We start from the raw sequence: 20,861 nt of genomic DNA, 5'->3' as shown, positions 1-20,861 counted from the left end.
CTAATTTTACACAAAAAAATCAGCCCGGTGCCCACTGGTCAGGGGCACTGGTGACAGCCCTGAGCTTCTGCACTTTATTTGGGGTCCCCAATCCCCCAGGTTCCTTGCCCTGGGGATTAATTCTTTGGCCAGGGAAACTTGTATAAAAAGTTCCCCCGTCTGTGACATTAGCGTACTGGCTGTTTGGGTTTGGTGCTGGTTGTCAAAATATATTGGGACCGTATTAATTTTGTCCCCTGAATTTTGGGAACCAGGGCTGGGCTATGAGCCCGATGATAGTTCTAGAAATATTGGGGGGACCCCACTTTTTGGTCGCAATGAAGTTCTAAAAGCAGGAACGGTTTAATGACACAGGGGGTGGTTTCAGCCTGGCGGGAGGACCCCACATCATTTTTAAAATTATTTATTTTCTCTTTATGACTTTTTGATCTGGCTGATCAGTACGATGCAGCCGTAAATACGGGTCGCCAAATACAAATGGATACGAATGGCTACGACATCAGAAAATAAAAATGAAAATGAATATGACAGCTTTGTAAATTTGACGTATTCTCCATTTGTATTTGCAGTTCATGTACGACCGATCCCAATCATACAGGGATTGGCCGTATATGGCCGTATTAGTAAATTTGCCCCTAGGAGTCTTGTTGAGGGAGACAATGTAATTGCAGATTGCGATTATCCTGAAGAAGCCAGTCATCTGTCTGTCGAGACATCGTTAGTATCTGGACCCGCCGAACACCCCTCTGGCTAAGAGGACCTCGACGGGAGTCTGCCGGCAGACGCTTCCACGTCAACTCCCCGGGAAAAAGGTACCCAGCTAACAAAGGCACTCATTTAAAATACTGAGAATATTTAAACACCACTTGCTTCAAGGAGCACTGGACTCAACCCCCAGGACATAACCTCAAGTGTGTCTCCCCTTTCCCTATATCCACCGTGTGTATGTGTATACCGGTATTAGTATATTATTATTTGCATATTCATATTAAATATAATACTGCATCATTATTTTAGAATTGCATTAGAGATTAGCTTTTAAAGAACCCTTTTTTATATTCCCATCTTTGTTTTCCTCATGTTAAAATGAAATAAAACATAATTTACACATTTTTAATCAGATGTGCTTATTCTCATTTATTACCACTGGTACAGCACACTAATAACTACCGACAGGTATCCTTAAGCGCGAAGTGACACCGCAAGGTGTAACCCCTCCCAATCCATTACTTCAGAAGGTGCCAGTAGTACACCTTCCACACTTTGCAGCTAGCAACCTTCCCGATAACCCATCCCCCAAACACTCTAGTGCGGCCATTTTGATCTATGGGAATCAGACGCCATTTCCACCTCCTAATATTTACATTCTGATGTCTTGGTGGTGAGTGTTGTGCTAGCCACCGCTCTTCTGCCCTTACTGTATATCCGCAGTATACATTGACTGTACTTTATGATGCCTGATTATTTGCACCAAATACTCGAGGCTATTACTGCCTCTATGCAGAAGATTCTTGCCGCATTTGGAGAGGAGGAGATTACATCTAAAAATCCTGCAACTGGTACTTCTGTAACATATGTGGATCAGTCCTGCTGGAAGGAGATATCCCCTTTGCCTTCTGTTATGACTCAAGCTCCTGTCATGGGGGTGTACCTCAAGCTCACTCGTATTGCTTCAGTGGCTATCCTGCTATTAGAACATTCCGTATCTGCCTATTTCTACAACTACCAACCCCTTTGTGTGTACCCTAAGATGTATGATGGAGGGACTACTGAACATCTGCCTTTACAGGGGAAGAAACCTTGGCCCTACTAATATTTATTTTTGGTAATTTTCTTAATGTTACGGTTCTGGTGCTGCCCTACATCCTACTGATAGCTTCTGTTATTATTACTAGTTGGCCGGTGCAGCTTGACCTCCATATCCTTGTGTTGGTGGGGAGGACGGGTTTGTACGTGTTTTTTTTGTTTTTTTATAAATGTGTTTGTGTTTTTTTATATCCTGCTCATAGAAGCTTTACTGTTTTCTGACGGCTTATATAGAAGTATTTGCGTGTGCGAGCTTCCACTTATTCTAAGTTATTCCCCCTTTGTATTCATTCTTTCTTTAGTTCTTTGCCCCAGTAGGTCTATACAACAATTATCCTCCAGTTGGGTGAGTGCGTAGGGTATTTGTTTAGATTAGTTTAGAATGGGTTAAGGGTAAGATTGGTGGAAGGGCTTTAAGTACACCTGAGTTGGGGGTGGGTTGTACAGGGTGGGGGGTTATATGGGAGGTTTGCTTTGGGCCTTTTTGGGTGGTTTACTTTATTAATAATAGTGGGGTTAGTGGGTTATTATAGGTTAGACAGTAGTGCTTCCACCTGTAGACTCTTTTGTGTTACAATTTGATAGTGCTGAGTGATTCTTCATGCGCTCTGATTCTATATATGTACCTCCAACTGCCTCATTGTTTGCGACAACCCAGATGGCGCCCCGGGTAATTGTATAATTGTCTACTTATCCTTGTCATGGAGGGTCGATATTTGCTTTATACAGAATACAGGAATTTGGTATTCACCACAGTGCGCAAACCAAATAAGCTGCTTGGAAAGAAATATTCTAGGGTGTTTCTTCAATACCCCACAAATGTTAAATTGGAAAAGGTGAGTGAATAATCCCTTCAACCAGTGCTTGTGAACAAAGAAGGTTACTTCCCTTCTGGAGTGTTTCAAATGATTATCCTCCTCATATATGAGTCATATCACAATATCAGATCGATGTTTCATGTGAAAACAAGATTAAAAATCATCGCATAAAACTGTATTTAATTCACATGAACATATAAGAACAATGCATAAAAATTCCATACATAATCACTAAGCATACAATAAAGTGACGTAGTGCATGAGATCAATGAGGAATAATTACCAGATGGTAATGAACTGTTGTGTAAAGACAGTTCAAACAGGCATGGAAATATGGATCCCTGGTCACATACAGCATTCCAGTCCATAGGTAAGTGCCTCAAGGAACCGGAAGTGTGACGTCCGCGACGGGTACACCCAGAAGAGACTTCACATACACCCGCAATTACGCTGGTGGGACACGCATTGCGATTGGATGGCGCACCTTTTAAAAAGTGAGTTTGGGAGACAAACTAGCATACACCTTGAAAAAGGACCCAGCAAGGGGTCCGAAACGTGTCGGTGGAGGTGACTGGCAGATATCCTTGAGGCACTTACCTACGGACTGGAATTATTCACTCACCTTTTCGATATTTGCTTTGTTTATCCTGATATATATGCGCACGATTACATGTGTATGATCTTATATGTTACTCTATACAGTTCATATATGATTACGGATTTTCCATATCTCTTATATGCACCTATTGTAGCACTACTGTCTGTATTGTTTCTGTTGGCTCTTTTATGCAAAATCAATAAAAATTTACTCAATTTTAAAAAGGAGCAGACTAGATGGGCCAATTGGTTCTTATCTGTCGTCCCTCTCTATGATTTGCAGACTCCAATGATTGGTGATTTTTACAGTGTACCAGCCAAATACCACAAGTATCCAATTACCAGTGCTAATGTTTAGGCTATTTGGATACCATCCTCACCAATCCACTGACACCAATAAGACTGCATGACAACTTTTATAGTCTATTGCAGTCTTGTTTTGGTATAATTTAAGAATAAGCTCAACAATGCTATTGCAAACACATATGTAAATACAATAGATAAAAAGTATACTGCTTCGGCGCAAAAAGGGTCAGCTTAACACTAAAACCAGGTATTACCGGACTGGTTGAAAGAGGTACACAATATATAAAAAAGGGATAGTGAAGCGCCCCACTGGTGGGATCATCAATGTAAAATGTATAAATCATGCCATCCAATTGTGTCGAAGGGAATGTCCATATATTTGTTCTTACTTCCGCACTCCAAGAACATAAAGGAAAAAATGAAAAAATATATAGGGTATCGGGTCAGTCCAAAACTAATACATATAAATCCTAAATCAGGGGATGGATGCTGTAGTTTTTTCTTTTAGAACCCGATGTTTTTCTTGTACACTTTTAGGGTTCACCACGTGCAGTCAGAAAGGATGCAAACTCACATGTGTGCTAACACATATAAAACGGGGGATATACTCATCAAGGTTTCTTTAGGGGAATCAAATTCACATCCACTTACATTTCATGTAAGACCTCCATGTAAGACCATGTAAGACCTCCAAGGGTGCTTACATGTATGCTTACTTTATTCCTCTCATAAAGGTATCTTTTACATCCAGGCGAAAAGGATTTCTCTCCATGCAGTGGTAAATGTAAAAAAAAAAAAATATTTTTCTACAGATACCACAATGACAATAAAATAAAAGCCCGGGATAACTCACCAGTTCAGAGCAGGGTTATTGGAAGAAACAATTAAAAAGCAAAAAGGCACCCCACCAACGCGTTTGCTTTTTAATTGGAGGTCTTACGTGAAGTGTGAGTGGATGTGAATTTGATTCCCCTAAAGAAACCTTGATGAGTATATCCCCCATTTTATATGTGTTAGCACACATGTGAGTTTGCATCCTTTCTGACTGCACGTGGTGAACCCTAAAAGTGTACAAGAAAAACACCGGGTTCTAAAGGAAAAAACAACAGCATCCATCCCCTGATTTAGGATTTATATTTATTCGTTTTGGACTGACCCGATACCCTATATATTTTTTCATTTTTCCTTTATGTTCTTGGAGTGCGAAAGTAAGAACAAATATATGGACATTCCCTTCCACACAAATGGATGGTATGATTTATACATTTTACATTGATTGATTCCATCAGTGGGGCGCTTCACTATCCCTTTTTTATACATAAGTAAATAAGCAGTAGGGAACTGCGGGATGCAAGTTAGGCCTCTGTGTGCCCCATGGGGCCCTATATACTCCTGTTGCCCATAACTGCTTTAGGACTATTTGAATCTGCAAACAGGTCTGGAAAATTGTCTCAAAAATGTTACTTAAGCCATAATTTTAATCATTATGAAAGAAAGGTTACTGAGTTTGGCAAGAACGTCAATGTAATAAAATTCCTGCAGTACATTTATTGGTCATATGAAATAAAATCCTCTAACGTTTAAGAATTTCTATGATATATTAAATGAGCAGTTTATTATAAGAAAAATAGTGAAGTATGATGTAATGTGGCAGGAGGTCCTATTGCTTTAATACGCCTCTTCAGTTCTCTCCGCAATTCAAATTCCTATGGTCCAATAATTGTCATTAACATGGCAATGGGCGTACACAGACGCCTGCCCAAAGCCATAAATCTGTGGGCATTAAAAGAATAAATCTCACAGTTGACGAGTGACCTCCAATCACCTCTGTCTTATGTGTGCCCAACATCACTGTTATGTGTGTGCCCAGTTCTCCTGGCAGATAATTTTGCATTGGATTGGTTAATATTTTACCTGATCCATATTCATTACAAAAACAGGAAATGATGCCAGTGGAACGGCAACTCTCAATTCTCTGCTCAAGATTCTTGTACGCAACTCAACATGATCAATTTTGAAGAAGATATGTAAGTTTAAACTTATATAATTAATTCTGAATTTAAAAGTAGACCAAACAAGTATATTTCTCAAAATTGTAACATAGTATTTATTCTGTAGTGAGTTATACAGGCGTTCTGGATTTTATACAAGTAGTTTTGGTGAAGTCTCTTACACAGCATAATATTATTTTTGCTCTCTTCAATGGTAAATGTAAATTTCGTTGGGATTTGCCTTGTATGACAATGGACTACTGAGCTATATGGTGCAGATAACTTACTACATGCAAATGTACATAGGTGCTGTATACAGTAGCAATCAATCCATTTATAAAATTTTCATTGTTACTACAGTTTGGAAAATGAAAGCATCTGGATGGTTGCTAGAGGTTCCTTAGTTTTGAGTGTGGGCTCATTCAAGCAAGTGAAATGAGTCTGTTTCAAAATAAACTTCTGCCTATTCCCTTGTAATATCTCTGTTTGTTTAGTGCTAAAATAGAGTTGAAGGAGAAAAATATACAACAATACAATGTGATATGATTGTAGATGGCAGATTTTAATATCTTAAAACCTTAATTTATTGCAGCATAAAGCAGCACGAAAATATCAAAATGTATATAAGCTGTATTCCATTATTGGGGCCTTATTTAGAGTAGGGGTGTACACCGGCCACTTTTTGTGTTTTGGGTCAGTATCTCTGGCTGTGTTTTGGATCTGGATTATTATTATTTTTAACATAAAAAACGCTAAAATTGCACACATTTTTTTTTCTCCTACACTTTTATTAACCTCAATAACATTAAATTCCAATCATTTCCAATCTGAAGCACCTCGCAATATTGTTTTTAGGCCAATAGGTTGTACGAGGTAGCTGGATGACTATGCCAACCGACACAAGTGGGCGACACAATCACTGGACTGATATGGCTAACTTAGTAGCACACCTGGACTGATATGGTGCACTTAGCTGCACTCCTAGACTGACACTACACACTTAGCATCACCCCTAGACTGACACGACACAGCTAGCATCACCCCTGGACTGATACGGCACACGTAGCATCACCCATAGACTGATACGGCACACGTAGCATCACCCCTGGACTGATACGGCACACGTAGCATCACCCCTGGACTGATACGGCACATTTAGCATCACCCCTAGATGATACGGCACAGGTAGCATCACCCTGCCTGGACTGATACAGCACATTTAGCATCACCCCTGGACTGATACAGCACAGGTAGCCTCACCCCTGCACTGATACGGCAAACACAGCATCAACCCTGAACTGACAGCACCCCAAGAAATATACGTCAGACTTGGCTCACCCCAGGAATTATACGGCAGACTGGGTTCACCCCAGGAATTATTCAGCACAGATGGCGGCACCCCTAATCTGATACAGCACACATGGTGGCACACATGGAATTATACGGCTCAGATAGCGGCACCCCTAGACTGATATGGCACACATAGCAGCACACGTGAAATTATATGGCACACATAACAGCAATCCTGAAGTAAAAAAAAAGAAAGAGAAAAACTTTTTTATTCTTTCAATAAAAAGGGCAGCTCCCAAGGAACTATACAGCTGATTTAGCAGCACCCCATGCTGACACACTTGGCTCACCCCAGGAAACACAGAAACAAATAACTCACCCAAATCTAACTCTCTGCACATGTTACATCTGCCTCACCTGCAGTGCACATGGTTTTGTCCATTAGCAAACCAAATGTCCTTTGCAAACAAACCTGAATCACCCCTCTTAGTGTGCAAATGTATTTAACTAATTTTAGGAGAGTTTTTGTTTTACCGCATAGGGGTATAATCAATTCCAGAGGAAACTGCCATCTTGTTGGAAAGATTATTCAACCTGTCGGTAACCCACGTTGATTGGCAGAATAGCCACCAATCCACCTGCTTTTGACTAAAATAATCTGACAGGTTTTGGCCCCGTTTCCGCCAAACGCAATCCAACTTGAAAAAATGTCAGATTGAGGCAGGGAGGATGGCGCCGTCCTCCCGTCCACCTCCCGCATCCTCCTCATCGCTCATGGGGTCCTGCTGCCGGGCCAGGTGAGAGCAGCTCACCCTGCGCCGTCCCACCTACTCTCCACCTCCCACTGTTGCTCACCCGGTCCTGGCACCGGCCGAGTGAGCAGCACGAGCAGCGGCCAAATCCAACATTCGGATTTGGTAGTTGATTGAATAGATAGTGTTGGTCCATTCCGACAAATGAATGTCAGAATGGATCCGAAACTAATTGAATTTACCCCATGGTGTATTGTACTGTATTGTGTGTTCTGACTATATTTTACAGGGCTACTGCTTTGCAAGCTAGAGGATGCAATAATGGTGGAGATCATAGCATGTGATGACTACATGTAAAAGATTGTAATTCGTCAGCACAATTTAATCCATTTGTATTGCTATTCTTTTAAACACAATAATTGTCAAATCATCTGCAAGGTGAGTTTTCACAGCAGCTTCTTAACTAATTAATCAGCACTACCCAGAACCTAAGTTCCCTAAAATGCCCTAAGTAGGGGGGGGGATGCTCTAACATCCCTGCCCCCTTACCGCCGCCCATCGCCGGCTACCGCAAACATAATTATCGCATATGCTCTAACATATGCGATAATTATGGCAAAGGACAGCTCTTGCGTTAAGAGCTGTCCTTTGCGGTGAGAGTCAGCGGGTCCCATGGGGATCCGGCGGCTCTCCCCTCCCTCCCTTACCCGGCTCTGCTGCTGCTGCGCTGGGCTCTCCTCCTCCCTGCACCCAGAAGAGGATCATAGTGCAGAGGAGGTCACAGGTGCTGGGTGACGGGGTTCAGTGCGGCGGCAGTAGGTCGGTGCGGGGCAGCAGTGGGTCACGTTAGAAGCCCATAGGCTTCTATGGGGCATCGCCAGACTTTTCTGTCGATGCCCCCCGTCGTGATAACCCAGCGGGGGATGCTTAGAGCATCCCAAAATGCCGTAAAAACACAGATAACGGTTTTTACAGCATTTTTAGTTTAGAGAATCTCCCCCGTAGTGAGGAACTACTAGCTGTTTTCAAATCACTTCCTGCTGATACAAGTCACCAGTGCCCAGTTGTTGCTAGGCAACCAGGTCATAGCATCTTCTTTTTGTAAGTTGCTGGTCTCTGTTGCAGGTTTCTGGTGATATTCTGTCCATCCGGAGAATATATCTGGTTCGAGTGAATATTCTGCATGTCTTTTCCTTGCCTGTCTATCATATCCTGAGTTCAGCTTGCAGTGGTTTTCAGCCTCACTATGCTTAGGGTGACCAACTCATCCCTTTAATCCGGGACACATATTAATTACACAGGTTCTGTGGCTGGCTTTCACCTGGTTTTAAACTGCCACACCTCAAGACTCCATTTCACCTGGTTTTAAACTGCCACAGAACCTGTGTAATTAATGTGTCCCGGATTAAAAGTATTAGTTGGTCACCCTAACTATGCTACACATACCATCTCACAGTATAGCTGCTTCACATACACTTTGCCTGCATATCAACCCATGGTGTCACAATTATTAAACGCAAGCAATATAAATATCCGCTAGTTAACCCCTCGGTTCCCAGTACTGTGAAACCAGTTATATATTGAGCCAGCCAATACCCTGTGTAGGGTTACCCAGGGCCGGTGCTGGCCATCTCAGCACCCTAGGCAAATCTTCTAAATCACCGCTGCCGCCCCCACCCCCCCCCCCGGCGGGCGTGCGTGCGTGCAGGCTGGGTGGGTGTGCAGGCATGCAGGCTGGGTGGGCGCTACCTGCAGAGCAACACTGACCAGCAGGGAAGGAGGGGGAAGCCATCACCCGCACATTGCCGCTAACCAGTGCGGGGGTGCGGGCGGCACCAGCCGATCAGATCCAAGAGCAGGGGCAGATGCGGGGGGATGGGGGGTAGTGGTACTGCTCACCTGTTCCCTGCTGGGTCCGGGAATAGCTGCTGGTAGTACTTGCTCTCCTCGGGCGGGAGCGCTGCTGCTGCAGCTCAGAACTACAGCTCAGTACCGCCCTCCAGTGGCCGGCGCCCTAGGCAAATGCCTGAAGCTGCCTAGTGGTGGCGCCGGCCCTGGGGTTACCACCTCATCCCTTTAATTCCGGACACATATTAATTACACAGGTTCTGTGGCTGGCTGACTTCAAGGGGGGTATTCAATCGCCGTCGAGCATCTCCCGTGGGGGAGATGCTCGACGGGCCCTATTCAATGCTGTCTTCCCCGACAGCATTGAACAGGGTTTCCTGGCAGAACGAGCCCGACAACTCTAGCTGTCGGGCTCATTCTGCCGGGAAGTGACGAGCTGCCGGCTGCATCTCGTCACTTCCCGGCCGCAACTCGCGGCCACGCCCCCTTCTCGTCCCACTGCAGGCGGGACATTGAATCCCGCCTGCATGTTCTCGGTCGAGCTGACCGAGAACGGGACTGGGTCACGGCAGGCGAGCAAGCTCGTCTGCCGTGACCCGAAGATTGAATACCCCCCCAAGACTCCATTTTACCTGGTTTTAAACTGCCACAGAACCTGTGTAATTAATAAGTGTCCGGAATAAAGGGATGAGGTGGTAACCTTACCTTGCTGTCTCCAGTTAACTGGGTAAGCCCTACTGCTGATGTTTAAGTCCTGGCGTCATTCTAAGTACGAATGGGTACATCAAACACGGTATGAAAAAGAGGTGGCTCTTATAGGCAGAAGACCCTCTGGTTGGCTCTAGGGGACTTACACAATTGGCTGGAGTTCCATAAACACCTGCCTGGTGTGATTGTATATTCCTTCACTTGGGCCAAGAATGAACAAGCAAAATGTCTTCTATGTGCAGAGAACGCAGCAATGGAGGCTTTGCCATGCCTAATTTTAAAATATATTACTACGTGGCCCAATTGACTCACCTTGCAACATGGATAAATGGTGATGAATACTCTGCGTAGTTGGCAAGCTGCATTGGTTGCGTATTTCCCAGCCATTCTCCTTTACAGGCCATATTAAAACCGGGGTGTTAGTATAACCTTCCCCCATTTATTAAACAACTTCGATATATATGGCAGTGGGCATGTAGAAAAATGGAGTTTGATAGTATTGATCCCGATACATAAATATTTTCTATGGCCCAGTTTTCCAGTTTAAATGCAAGTCAAGGAGGAAGAATATGGGGGCATTATGGAGTTTGTTCCGTTGGGCAGATTTTCAATAGCAATGAGTTGAAGCACTTTTCTCAGCTGCAGTCGGAATTTGCACTTCCTAAACATATGTTTTACAGATTCTTGCAGCTGAGGAGTGCTTCAACACAACAAAACCGGTTGAAGCAAATCTTCCTGGCGGAGTCCCCTATGAAAAAATTTATTAAAACTATGGGCAACAGTAAATGCCTATCAAAATGTTATAAATACCTTCTGATAAACACTCAAAGAGACGGTATGGAGGGGTTGATTCATAAGTGGTCGAGTAATATTCTAGAGATCAGTGCCGAAAACTGGAGACTAGCTCTCGACGCTCCCTGCCTGGCTACGAACTCTTTAAGAAATCAGCAGGTCCAATTAAATATTTTATATCGTACTTATCTAACTCCGGATAGGATCTCTAGATTCTCACAGGATAGCTGTAGTCGATGCCCAAAGTGTCATGCAATAGGCTGTGGTTTTTGGCATTTAATGTGGAAATGCTGTGTTGTACAGAAGTTTTAGCAAGAGATTGGGAAGATATTGGCGGATATTGGGCTGGCAAATAATGATTTTCTCCCCCTGGCAATTATTCTTGGGGCATGGCCTAGAAATATTCCACTGGGATTCCGACAGCTACTGTTAAATCTATGTGCTATTGCCAAGGTCGTTACAGCCCGCTGTTGGATGGTTTAAAAAAGGTCCAGGGATCCAGGAATGAATTGCTTTGGTTAATATGAACATGGTACATGAGCAGTATGTGCATTTTCCAGGAACTCTATAGACACATTTTTTGGTATATGGGAGAAGTGGTATTATTCAAAATATGACACTACCAACAAATAGCAGAACCTGAGACTTTACGCCTGTCGTTTAATTTTTTGTTTTTGGTTGTATCTCTTTACACTGTCCACTATCCACAATATGCTATCATTGCACTGGTAAATGCACTTTTAACTTGTATAGTTTTCCTATATGTCCACTATTCCGGGTAATGTAACACTTTGGTTTGCACAGATATAATTTTATATATATATATATATATATATCTATTACACTGTCTGGTCGAAGTCAGACTTGACAAACCACTTAATGTTTAAATGATCGCTGCTCCCAATTTTGCCTGAAATGGCATTAAGAATCCTAATCACCTTCTGTTGTTTGTAACACTTGATTTTGTTTCAGTTGCACTGTTATATATCGTCTATCGATCGAACGTGACACTATAGCACTGGAAACTTTACTTCAATGAATACAGGCTTTGTATTTTCTTATTATCCTGGTTCACGGAACAATCTGTTCTCGTCTTGATAGAGTTCTTACAATGCCGCTCGATCAAAACTTATCTTGATAAAACACTTAAGGTTGAAACGCTCTCCCTCCTGTTCCTGGAAAAATGCTTATTAAATATGGCCCTGGCAATATACCTGGCACTAGCTATAACCTGGGGAGTACTGCACCCCCCAACTTAATTTATCTGAACCATGAATGTAACTGAAGCATATCAACATATTATGCACTACTTATATGTTTATTGTATGTCCAATTTGTTGTCTTGTAATAACTGTATTTGTTAATGTAAAATTTTTTCAATAAAGATAAATATAAAAAAAAAAGAATGAACAAGCATCGGAAAAAATAGCAGCTGTTATGCAATAATGTCATGCAAACAAATAACCACTAAGCAATTCACCCTACAGCTACTGAAAACAGCACTTCTAATCAATTTATTTGCTTGAGTAGTGTTAGATACATTGGTGCCCTGAATAATGCATGCAAACACTAAAACAGCAGCCCCAGACATATGTGTGATATTTATGCCCTATGATGTAGGCAGGGCCGGCGCCACCACTAGGCAAATCTAGGCATTTGCCTAGGGCGCCGGCCACTGGAGGGCGGCATTTTGTGCCGCCCGGTTACCTGTCCTACGGCGCTGTGTATTTAAATCTGGCGGCGGAGGCAGCGGGGGTCCCTGCAGTCCATTAAAAATCACGAGCGCTATCCGCCGGGCTGTGCGGAAGCGCTTCTAGTGTGAAAACTCTGGCAGCACGGCGCACGCTGATCTCAGCCAATCAGCGTGCTGCCAGTGTTTTCACACTAGAAGCGCTTCCGCATAGCCCGGCGGATAGCGCTCGTGATTTCTAATGGACTGCAGGGACCCCCGCTGCCTCCGCCGCCAGATTTAAATACACAGCGCCGCAGGACAGGTACCCCCCCCCCCCCCCCCCCCGCACCGGGGCGCCCCCACCCCGACTCGCCTGGGGCACTCCGGTGCCTTGCACCGGCCCTGGATGTAGGTAGTTATTTTAAAACTTGCATTACCCTATTAGTACACAATAATGCAATAAAGCGTCATTTAGACGAGAGTAGTGTCTTATCCGTTAATAATAAATGTTAATTACACAAATTAAATATATTCCCTTCAAACCATTGAAATGGGAATGTTCTTTCCTTCAGTACTCCAATTGGCAATGTCAATCAAGTAATGTCAGGAGATGGCCACAATTTTAGGTTAGAGCTTCAATAAAAAAAATATATATATAGCATCAGCCTAAAGCTGGCCATACACTTATATGATTTGGGCCCTTTTCACCCGATTCCAACAAATCAGGCTAAAAAATCAGGTACAAAATGTGCCCAAATATATGTGCATAACCTCCAATTCCGAGCAGATAAAAAATCAGGTAAAAAATGTGCCCAAATATATGTGCATAACCTCCAATTCCGAGCAGATGAGTGGTTCTGTGCGCATCAAACCGGATTAGGGTGGATACACTTGCTGGGGGTTGCATACAATACATAATGGAGGAAATTTACTAAGATGTGAATTCTACTTCACATGTGTTGTTGCTATGGGCAACCAATCAGAATCTACTTCTTATTTATTTAGCACTCTCTAGAAGATAGTAGACAGGATCTGATTGGTTTCCCATAGCAACATCACATGTGAAGTAGAATTCACATCTTAGTAAATTTCCCCCAATATGTTAAATGACCACAGGTATCGCATGTGAGGCTGCCTGCAATACCTCGGAGTAGTGTATAGGGGCCTTTAGAGGACAATCTTAATTTGTATAATTAGAAGCCATTAAATAAATTGTCATCATCATCATTTTGCAATATGCCTCGGTAAATGCATGCCCTCTTCTGTTCTTCCTTTTCCGGTGCAAGGAGTTCTAAGTGTAAGATCACAAAATAATATGGGTATGAGTGCATGTATACTTTTGTGGGGAAGACTTGTCTAATGAGCAAGCCAGTTAATTTGCATCATTACAGGGGTGCGGGCCCCACTCGGGTGTCACGCACCAAGGGGTGAAACCAAAATACTGGCTACTGCTCAATGACAGCAGCCTCCAGAGGCCGCCTGCATCCCCTGTAATTATGAAAACGGGGGTCAGGATGCTAAACCACACCCCCTCCGCCAAATCCATACCCACTTCCCCCTTTTGTATGCAGGGACCCTCCTCTACCACCTTGTTGGTCAATTAGGTAAGGGACGTCACTGCGGCCTTTACATTAATGTAGGTCCCTGGGCAAAGCAATGCATAGGGTCTCCAACCTTATATTATCATCTGTTATCATCTGCAAGGCGAGCTCAGGGAGGACAGTAAGCTCTTGTGGAGCAGAAGGGCAGCGATGACTCTGGCTATGACTAACATGTCCAGGGATTGCTATCAATGACTGTCCAGTGGGGTGGAGGGATGGTTATCAGTCATGGGCCATTACAGCCCTGTGAATTCACCAGCCGAACCTGGCATTATAATCACTGCGGGTTTTGTTTACTTTTTTTTTTTTAGTAAATGTGTCCAGATCACATTTCCTATTCAAAGTATGGGAAATGTGATCTGGTAACAAAAATAAATTAAAATTCAAAAGCCCTTTAATGCGTTTAGGTGATACTTACTGAAATATTGTGAATAAAAGTGCAAAAACACTCTTTTTCATATTATTTTAGTAAAAAAACTAAATCTGCCCTTTCATTCTAGATTATATGGAATAAATAGCCTGATTCAGCATAAATTATCATTTTTTGAGAATTCGCAAAATTACAGCAGCCGGGCGTGAATGCGCAAATTAAGGGGAAATCGCTATTAGCGATTTCTTTAGGTAATTTGCTACTCATACTGAATTAGGCCCAAATATGTATTTTAAAAAAAATCCAGGAGGATGTGCATACCTTTTACAGCTTGGTCTTAATTGGTCAATAATACATAGAGGTGAGAGGTGAAACAAGCAATAAAACTAGGTAGGTGAAAGGATAAAAAAAAAAAGAAAAGAGCTGAAAGAGATTATAGGGCGAATTCTAATATAGTGATAATTGGATCATCTATCAACTTGTTTTAGTTTTTAAAGCTTTTGCCCAAAGGCCATCCCTCATTCTCTATGTTCACTTAAGGTGCCCATATACTTATGTGATATGGCCCGTTTCACACGATTTTATCCCATCGGGCCAATAAACTCATGTAATAAGTGTCACATCATATGTGTTTTAGCTCTGATTCTTATTCAATGCGCAGTCCACATCAGATCGGATCTGAAGATCATTATGGCTGACACAAAGATATGACGGATACCGCAGATGGCTTGGATCGGATACAGTGCATTGTAAGACTCGCATTCGCTGTATCATAGGTGGAGCTGCCGGGTCAGTTGGCAGGATATTGCATGCAGGATTTTTACGTTATACCTCACAGAAGTGAATGGGGGTCTTAACCTTAATATTTCCCCTATCCCTTTACTTTTCTTCTCTATTCTTCTTCAGTTTCTTCCTCTGCTTTACTCAGTTTATCCCTTTTGATGGTTTGTCACACCATCCAGAGGCATAACTCCGGGAGGCAATGGAGTCATCTGCCACACATGCATATATTTATATAAGGAGGTGTGTGTGGGGGGGGGGGGGACCAATGTTTATCTTGCCTCCGGGCAACTCGGCCAAGCTTATGCCACTGACACCATCAATGCAATATTCTTTTCCCTCTGTTATACTCTTTTAAATACAGGATCGGGCCGAGATCAGGCTCAAATTGGATGTGTCTGACACATGATCCGATGCCTAGGGTGCCTATTTGGCCTCTGTGGGCTATTTAACATTGTTTCCTATGGAAAAATCGGGTCAATTGAGGCATTGAACAGAAAAATCGGGTCAATTGAGACATTTAACATTGTTCCCTATGGGAAATCGCGGGCATCGCGTCGCACCCGATTTTTTAGTGCATTCAATGCCCGCGATGGCCGCGATGGGCGCCGTGCTAGGTAAAGAGTACCGAATTTTTTTTTTAATTCAGAAGAATGGCCGGCCACTGATTGGCTGAGAGAGCTCTCTCAGCCAATCAGTGGCAGTCCATTCTTTGAGTGTTTTTGGGGATTTCTCCGGCGTCCCATCTTTCAAGTGTCAGAACGTATGTGAGCCCTTCCAGGGAGCTGCCAGGGAGCTCAGGGTATATTGGGTCTGACTTGTCCTTAGGACAAGTCGGACAAGCGTATGGGGCCTTTATAGAAGGAAACGGGGGTTGGATAAAGGTATATACAGTATAGGAATAAAAATAGGAAATAGGAAATATATAGTTCTATAACCATATGCCCATGGAGAGGTAAATTCCATTGACCAGTATTATGATAGTATGCTCTATCAATCATTCTAGGTGGCACCAGTGGCCCATTGTATATTACACCACTATAACTGGATAACAAGTGATCAGTTTATGATGAAACTAGTACAGTGGTTCCCAAACTCTGAGCCCGGACTAGCAGGGGTGTCCTGGATTGGTGGTCCATGATTAATTCAAATTATTTATGGCCGGTGTAACAGGCAAATTGTGTACAAACAGAAGTGAATCCTGTCTATTATCACATAACTGATCCTAAGACAATTTACTTAATTTAAAAAATATTTCTGACTTTCTTGATGAGAAACTTTAGGCAGAAGGGTGCAATGATAGTTGGGAACTACTGGACTAGTATAATTATTTTGATTTGTTTATGAACTATCAATCACTCTTTTGCCTGATGTTACTGGCTAATTGGACTCTCTTGCCAGTAGATTAGAATATGCCATTGATTTGTTTCTCTGCTAATCATCCTGTGATGAACTGTGACAAGCCTTGTTGTGGGTGAAATGCACATGAGGCAGACACAGGTCCTGCTGTTCGCAAGCACGCCTATACACTGCTGGTACACACTTCTTGAAACTCTGGTATTTTTTATAATGCTCTCTTTTCTGGTACCCAGAACTTCATTGCATTGCCCGTCAACATGGGTTACCCCAAAACAGAGCAAAAAGGATCTACCTTTTCCATACTTTCTTTCCTGGAAAAGCTATCAGACATCCTCTCATCCACCATTCAATGCCCAAGCAGCAAACAAATGGAAAGCAGAAATTCATGAAACCCTAGTACAGGACATATTTCTCTATTAGCTATTGACAATACAAGAATATCCATCTAATTTAATGATTATATTGCAGTTTATACATATGTGGTAATAGGTATCTGGTTTTATGATGACAAAATAGCTGCTTCTGTATATTCATTCCAAATAGCTAGCAGGCTAGGGATAGACATCAACCATCGATGAATCATAATCATTGATGGTTTATGGTCGATGTAGAATAGTTTTGACATCAGCGGGGAGAACCAGATGGGGCCCCCATTGATGGCACAGCATAACCAAACAGGATTTTTTATTCTCCCAAAAGTGAAGGGGCAGTCAGTCAAAGGAAAAAAAATGACCATCTAAAGTCAAAATCATTGATTGTCAGCCATTAGATATTATGCTGCCATCGATGACCCCAAGGACGTCCATCCCTATAGCAGGTTACAATGTTATAAGATCTCTATACAGCTGTGAACCCTTTTGGAGCAACACTGACATTGATTGATTTAAAATGGGATTTTTTGGTCTGATTCTAAGTGATGTAAGGGAATATTTGAAGTTTTTTTTATACTTGTTGTAGAAGTGGTTAACACTAAATGCTATTTACCATTGTGTATGTATAGCAATAGGATATGGTAACACATTTTTCAATGTGCCATTGACAGTGGCGGTTTTTACCTATGGGCTGAAGCCCCCCCCAGGTAAAATCCACCACTGTCTCTGCCTAAAGTGAAGCCAGTTGCAGTCTGTGAGACTGCACTGGCTTCACTGTGACTGGCAGTGACTTCCTATTGGAAGTCTGACCTGCCAGTCACTCAAGGCAGTCCCATTGGGAGGTGTTCCCTCCCTCCAGGATGCCTCTCTCTGCAAATGCGCGACAGCCCCCAAAACAGATTCTGCGCATGCGCAGTACCGCGGAGCATACTGCGCATGCGCCGGACCCGATCAAGCCTCCGGGGGCTGCTGCAAAGGCAGTCCACGGAGGCTTGAGCCAGCGCATGTGCAGTATGTATGATGTTACTGTGCATGCACTGGCCCCGTGCAGGGGACTCGGGAGGGGTCGGGGAGCATGGCAGTGGCCGGGGGCGGCAGCGGAGGGGGGGGGGGCACATTACGGCAGCCCCCTCCTCCATACTGGTAAGAGCTGCCACTGGCCATTGATATTGTCACTCTTATCTAACAACTTTATATGTTGAATTTCACACTAGGAATTTGATCCATTTATAGGTCCTGCTAAAACTGGTCCTTGATAAAATATTCTACAGTATTTTTAGGTCTATATATTTGTTGCTATGTTTATTATTTACTAATAAAATTAAAAGTAAAGTTTTAATTATTTAGCAATATTTAACTTTACTTACTTCACTAATGAAGAGTGCCTTGACACATGCAGCTCATCCCCAAGAATGAGGTGAATCCCACTAACATGGGAGCTTTGTGCCTGATAGGTTGTACGCTCCTCCATAGACACGGGTGTTATGAATTTAACATGTGCGTCTATGGCCGGTTATTGCCATAGACTTCCATGTTAATACTTTAATATGGATGTCTATGGTGGGAACCGGAAATTCAGCCAGACAGCAAAGTCAATTGAGGTCACCTTTATGGCTGACCCCAATTGACTTTCCAGTCAGGCTGATTTGCCAGTTCCCACCATAGACGTCTATGATAAAGTCTTAACATGGACATCTATGGTTAGAACTATCCATAGTTGCGCATGATAAAAACCTGAAAGACCAAAAACTGCATCAATGTGGGGCTTTACACGTCCACTGTGGATTTGTATCTGTGTATTATTTAGTAGGATTATTAATTTATACTTGAAGAGAATAAAAACAATTATATTGAAAAAAACATGTTTTATTCCACAGAATAAAAACCATGGATATCCATTCACTTCAGGCGTTGGCTCCTGTGCGTGGGATCCCAATAGGGATAGAAATTGCCAAAAATTGGGAGAGTGTGGAAACCTTTCAAGCCAGGTCTGATGATGTGGTCATATCAACATATCCCAAAGCTGGTAATGCTCTGATAAAACCATTACAGTATATTAACTTATGAAGAAAAAATATGGGGGGTATTCAATGTGGCTGCCGATCAGCGAAAACTGACTATTTTCACCAGCTGTAAATGGGGTCCTGTGGACTGAGGTTGAGAACCACTGCACTAGTGTTTATTGATCATGTGACAAGACCAGCCCGATAAGTGTATATAGATATGCTGTCTGCTCAGATTCAGTCACATTCAACAAAGTTGGTAAGAAGGCACTTCATAGTACAGATGTACAATTGTCTAAAACATCCTGTGGAAGCAAGCCAGGAGTATTTTAAGGCAGAGAAGAAGAATATTCTGCAATTGTCAATCACTTGATCTAAACCCAATTGATCATGCATTTCGCTTGCTGAATACAAAGCTGAATGCAAAATACCCATGAACAAACATCAACTAGACAGCTGCAGTAAAGGCCTGGCCAAGCATAACAAAGGAGGAAAGCCAGCATTTGGTGATGTCGTTGGGTTCCAGACTTCAGGCATTGTCTGCAAAGGATTCTCAACAAATATAAAACATTAACATTTTATTGTCCAATTTCATCTGATCCCCTGAAAACAGGGTACTGTGCATAAAAATGGCAACAATTTCCAAACATTTTACGGTACTTATGTAGTATCTGGGCTGCCGATTTTGTGATTGAATGCCTTACCTTAAGGCATACAATCAGATGCGATGCGATGCGATTCGATGCGATTTTGCATAGGATTCAATGTTACGAAGGTCCTGTTCATTTCCCCACTATCCAAGTGGGCATAGAGTTGATTTTATATAGCGTGGCGAGCGCAGCGAGCCACCGAGCCCTAAGCGTGGCGAGCGAAGCGTGCCCCGCGAGGGGACGCATATTTCTTAAAAAGTATTCTGTGTCCCCTCGCGGGGCTCGCTACGCTCACCACGCTTCGGGCTCGGTGGCTCGCTACGCTCGCCACAGGTTTATATCCAACTCCATGCCCATTTGGATAGTGGGGAAAGGAAAAGGACCCCTTTTTGCCATTGAATTCTATGTTAAAATGGACTCAGACCATTTTAACATTGAATCCTATGGAAAAATCTTGACCATCGCATCGCATACGATTTGGTCGCATGCGATGCGATCCGATCCGATTTCTAAATCGGACGCCCAGATACTACATAAGTACCCATTTTACAGTACAGGTTGACTCTCCCGTATCCGTAGATCTCTTATCCGAATTATTTAAAAAAAACTTGGATTTTTTAGAATATTTTTATTTTTATTTCTATTCCCCCTGCCCCTTTTTTCATACTTACCAAGTCCCCCAATGTCCATGTCGGGCTTCAGGATATTCGTCAGCATCTTCAGCTGTCCCAGGAGCGCACTGCACGAGTGTGTGGGTGCACCGGTGATGTCACGGCTCGCCCGAAAACTCACGCAATGCACTCCTGGGATTACTGAAGAGGATCCTGAAGGCCTCCGGCGGACACTGTGGATGTTGTGGGACCATCGTGGCACCAACAGGGAACCAGATAAGTTTAAAAAAATATATATTCCAAAAACCTTAAATATCCCTTATCCTCGTGGTCCCTAGCATTTCTGATAAGGGATACTCAACCTGTATTTTTAGAACTGATCAGAAATATTAGCAAAGTATTCACTATACCACAATGAACATCTACACGCCCTCATTTTGGTTGACACCCCTCCCCCCACCGCATCCCCTGGCAACTATGCAAAGGGATGTATTATGAAAACACATCCCCTTACATGTCCCACTGGTGGAGAAAAA

General features: G+C 42.9%; 2 protein-coding genes across 4 annotated transcripts in view; one reads left to right on the top strand and one right to left on the bottom strand.

Moving 5' to 3' along the window:
* SLC25A45 (solute carrier family 25 member 45) overlaps positions 1 to 20,861 on the bottom strand; it is a 109,501-nt gene that overhangs the window by 19,911 nt on the left and 68,729 nt on the right. The gene's annotated exons all lie outside the window — the stretch shown is intronic.
* The window catches only part of LOC146046043 (sulfotransferase 1 family member D1-like), a 30,306-nt gene continuing 14,922 nt past the window's right edge, over positions 5,478 to 20,861 (top strand). For both annotated transcript variants that reach the window (XM_083165213.1, XM_083165212.1), the window contains exons 1-2: positions 5,478 to 5,554; positions 18,939 to 19,087. In XM_083165213.1, coding sequence (XP_083021339.1) covers positions 5,532 to 5,554; positions 18,939 to 19,087 — 172 coding nt within the window. In that variant the 5' untranslated portion in view covers positions 5,478 to 5,531. The remainder of the gene's footprint in view (positions 5,555 to 18,938; positions 19,088 to 20,861) is intronic.

Source organism: Crinia signifera, chromosome 11 (assembly GCF_055691185.1).
Source record: "Crinia signifera chromosome 11, ASM5569118v1, whole genome shotgun sequence".
NCBI classification, from domain to species: domain Eukaryota; kingdom Metazoa; phylum Chordata; class Amphibia; order Anura; family Myobatrachidae; genus Crinia; species Crinia signifera.
This window is presented reverse-complemented; position numbering and strand designations above follow the sequence as displayed.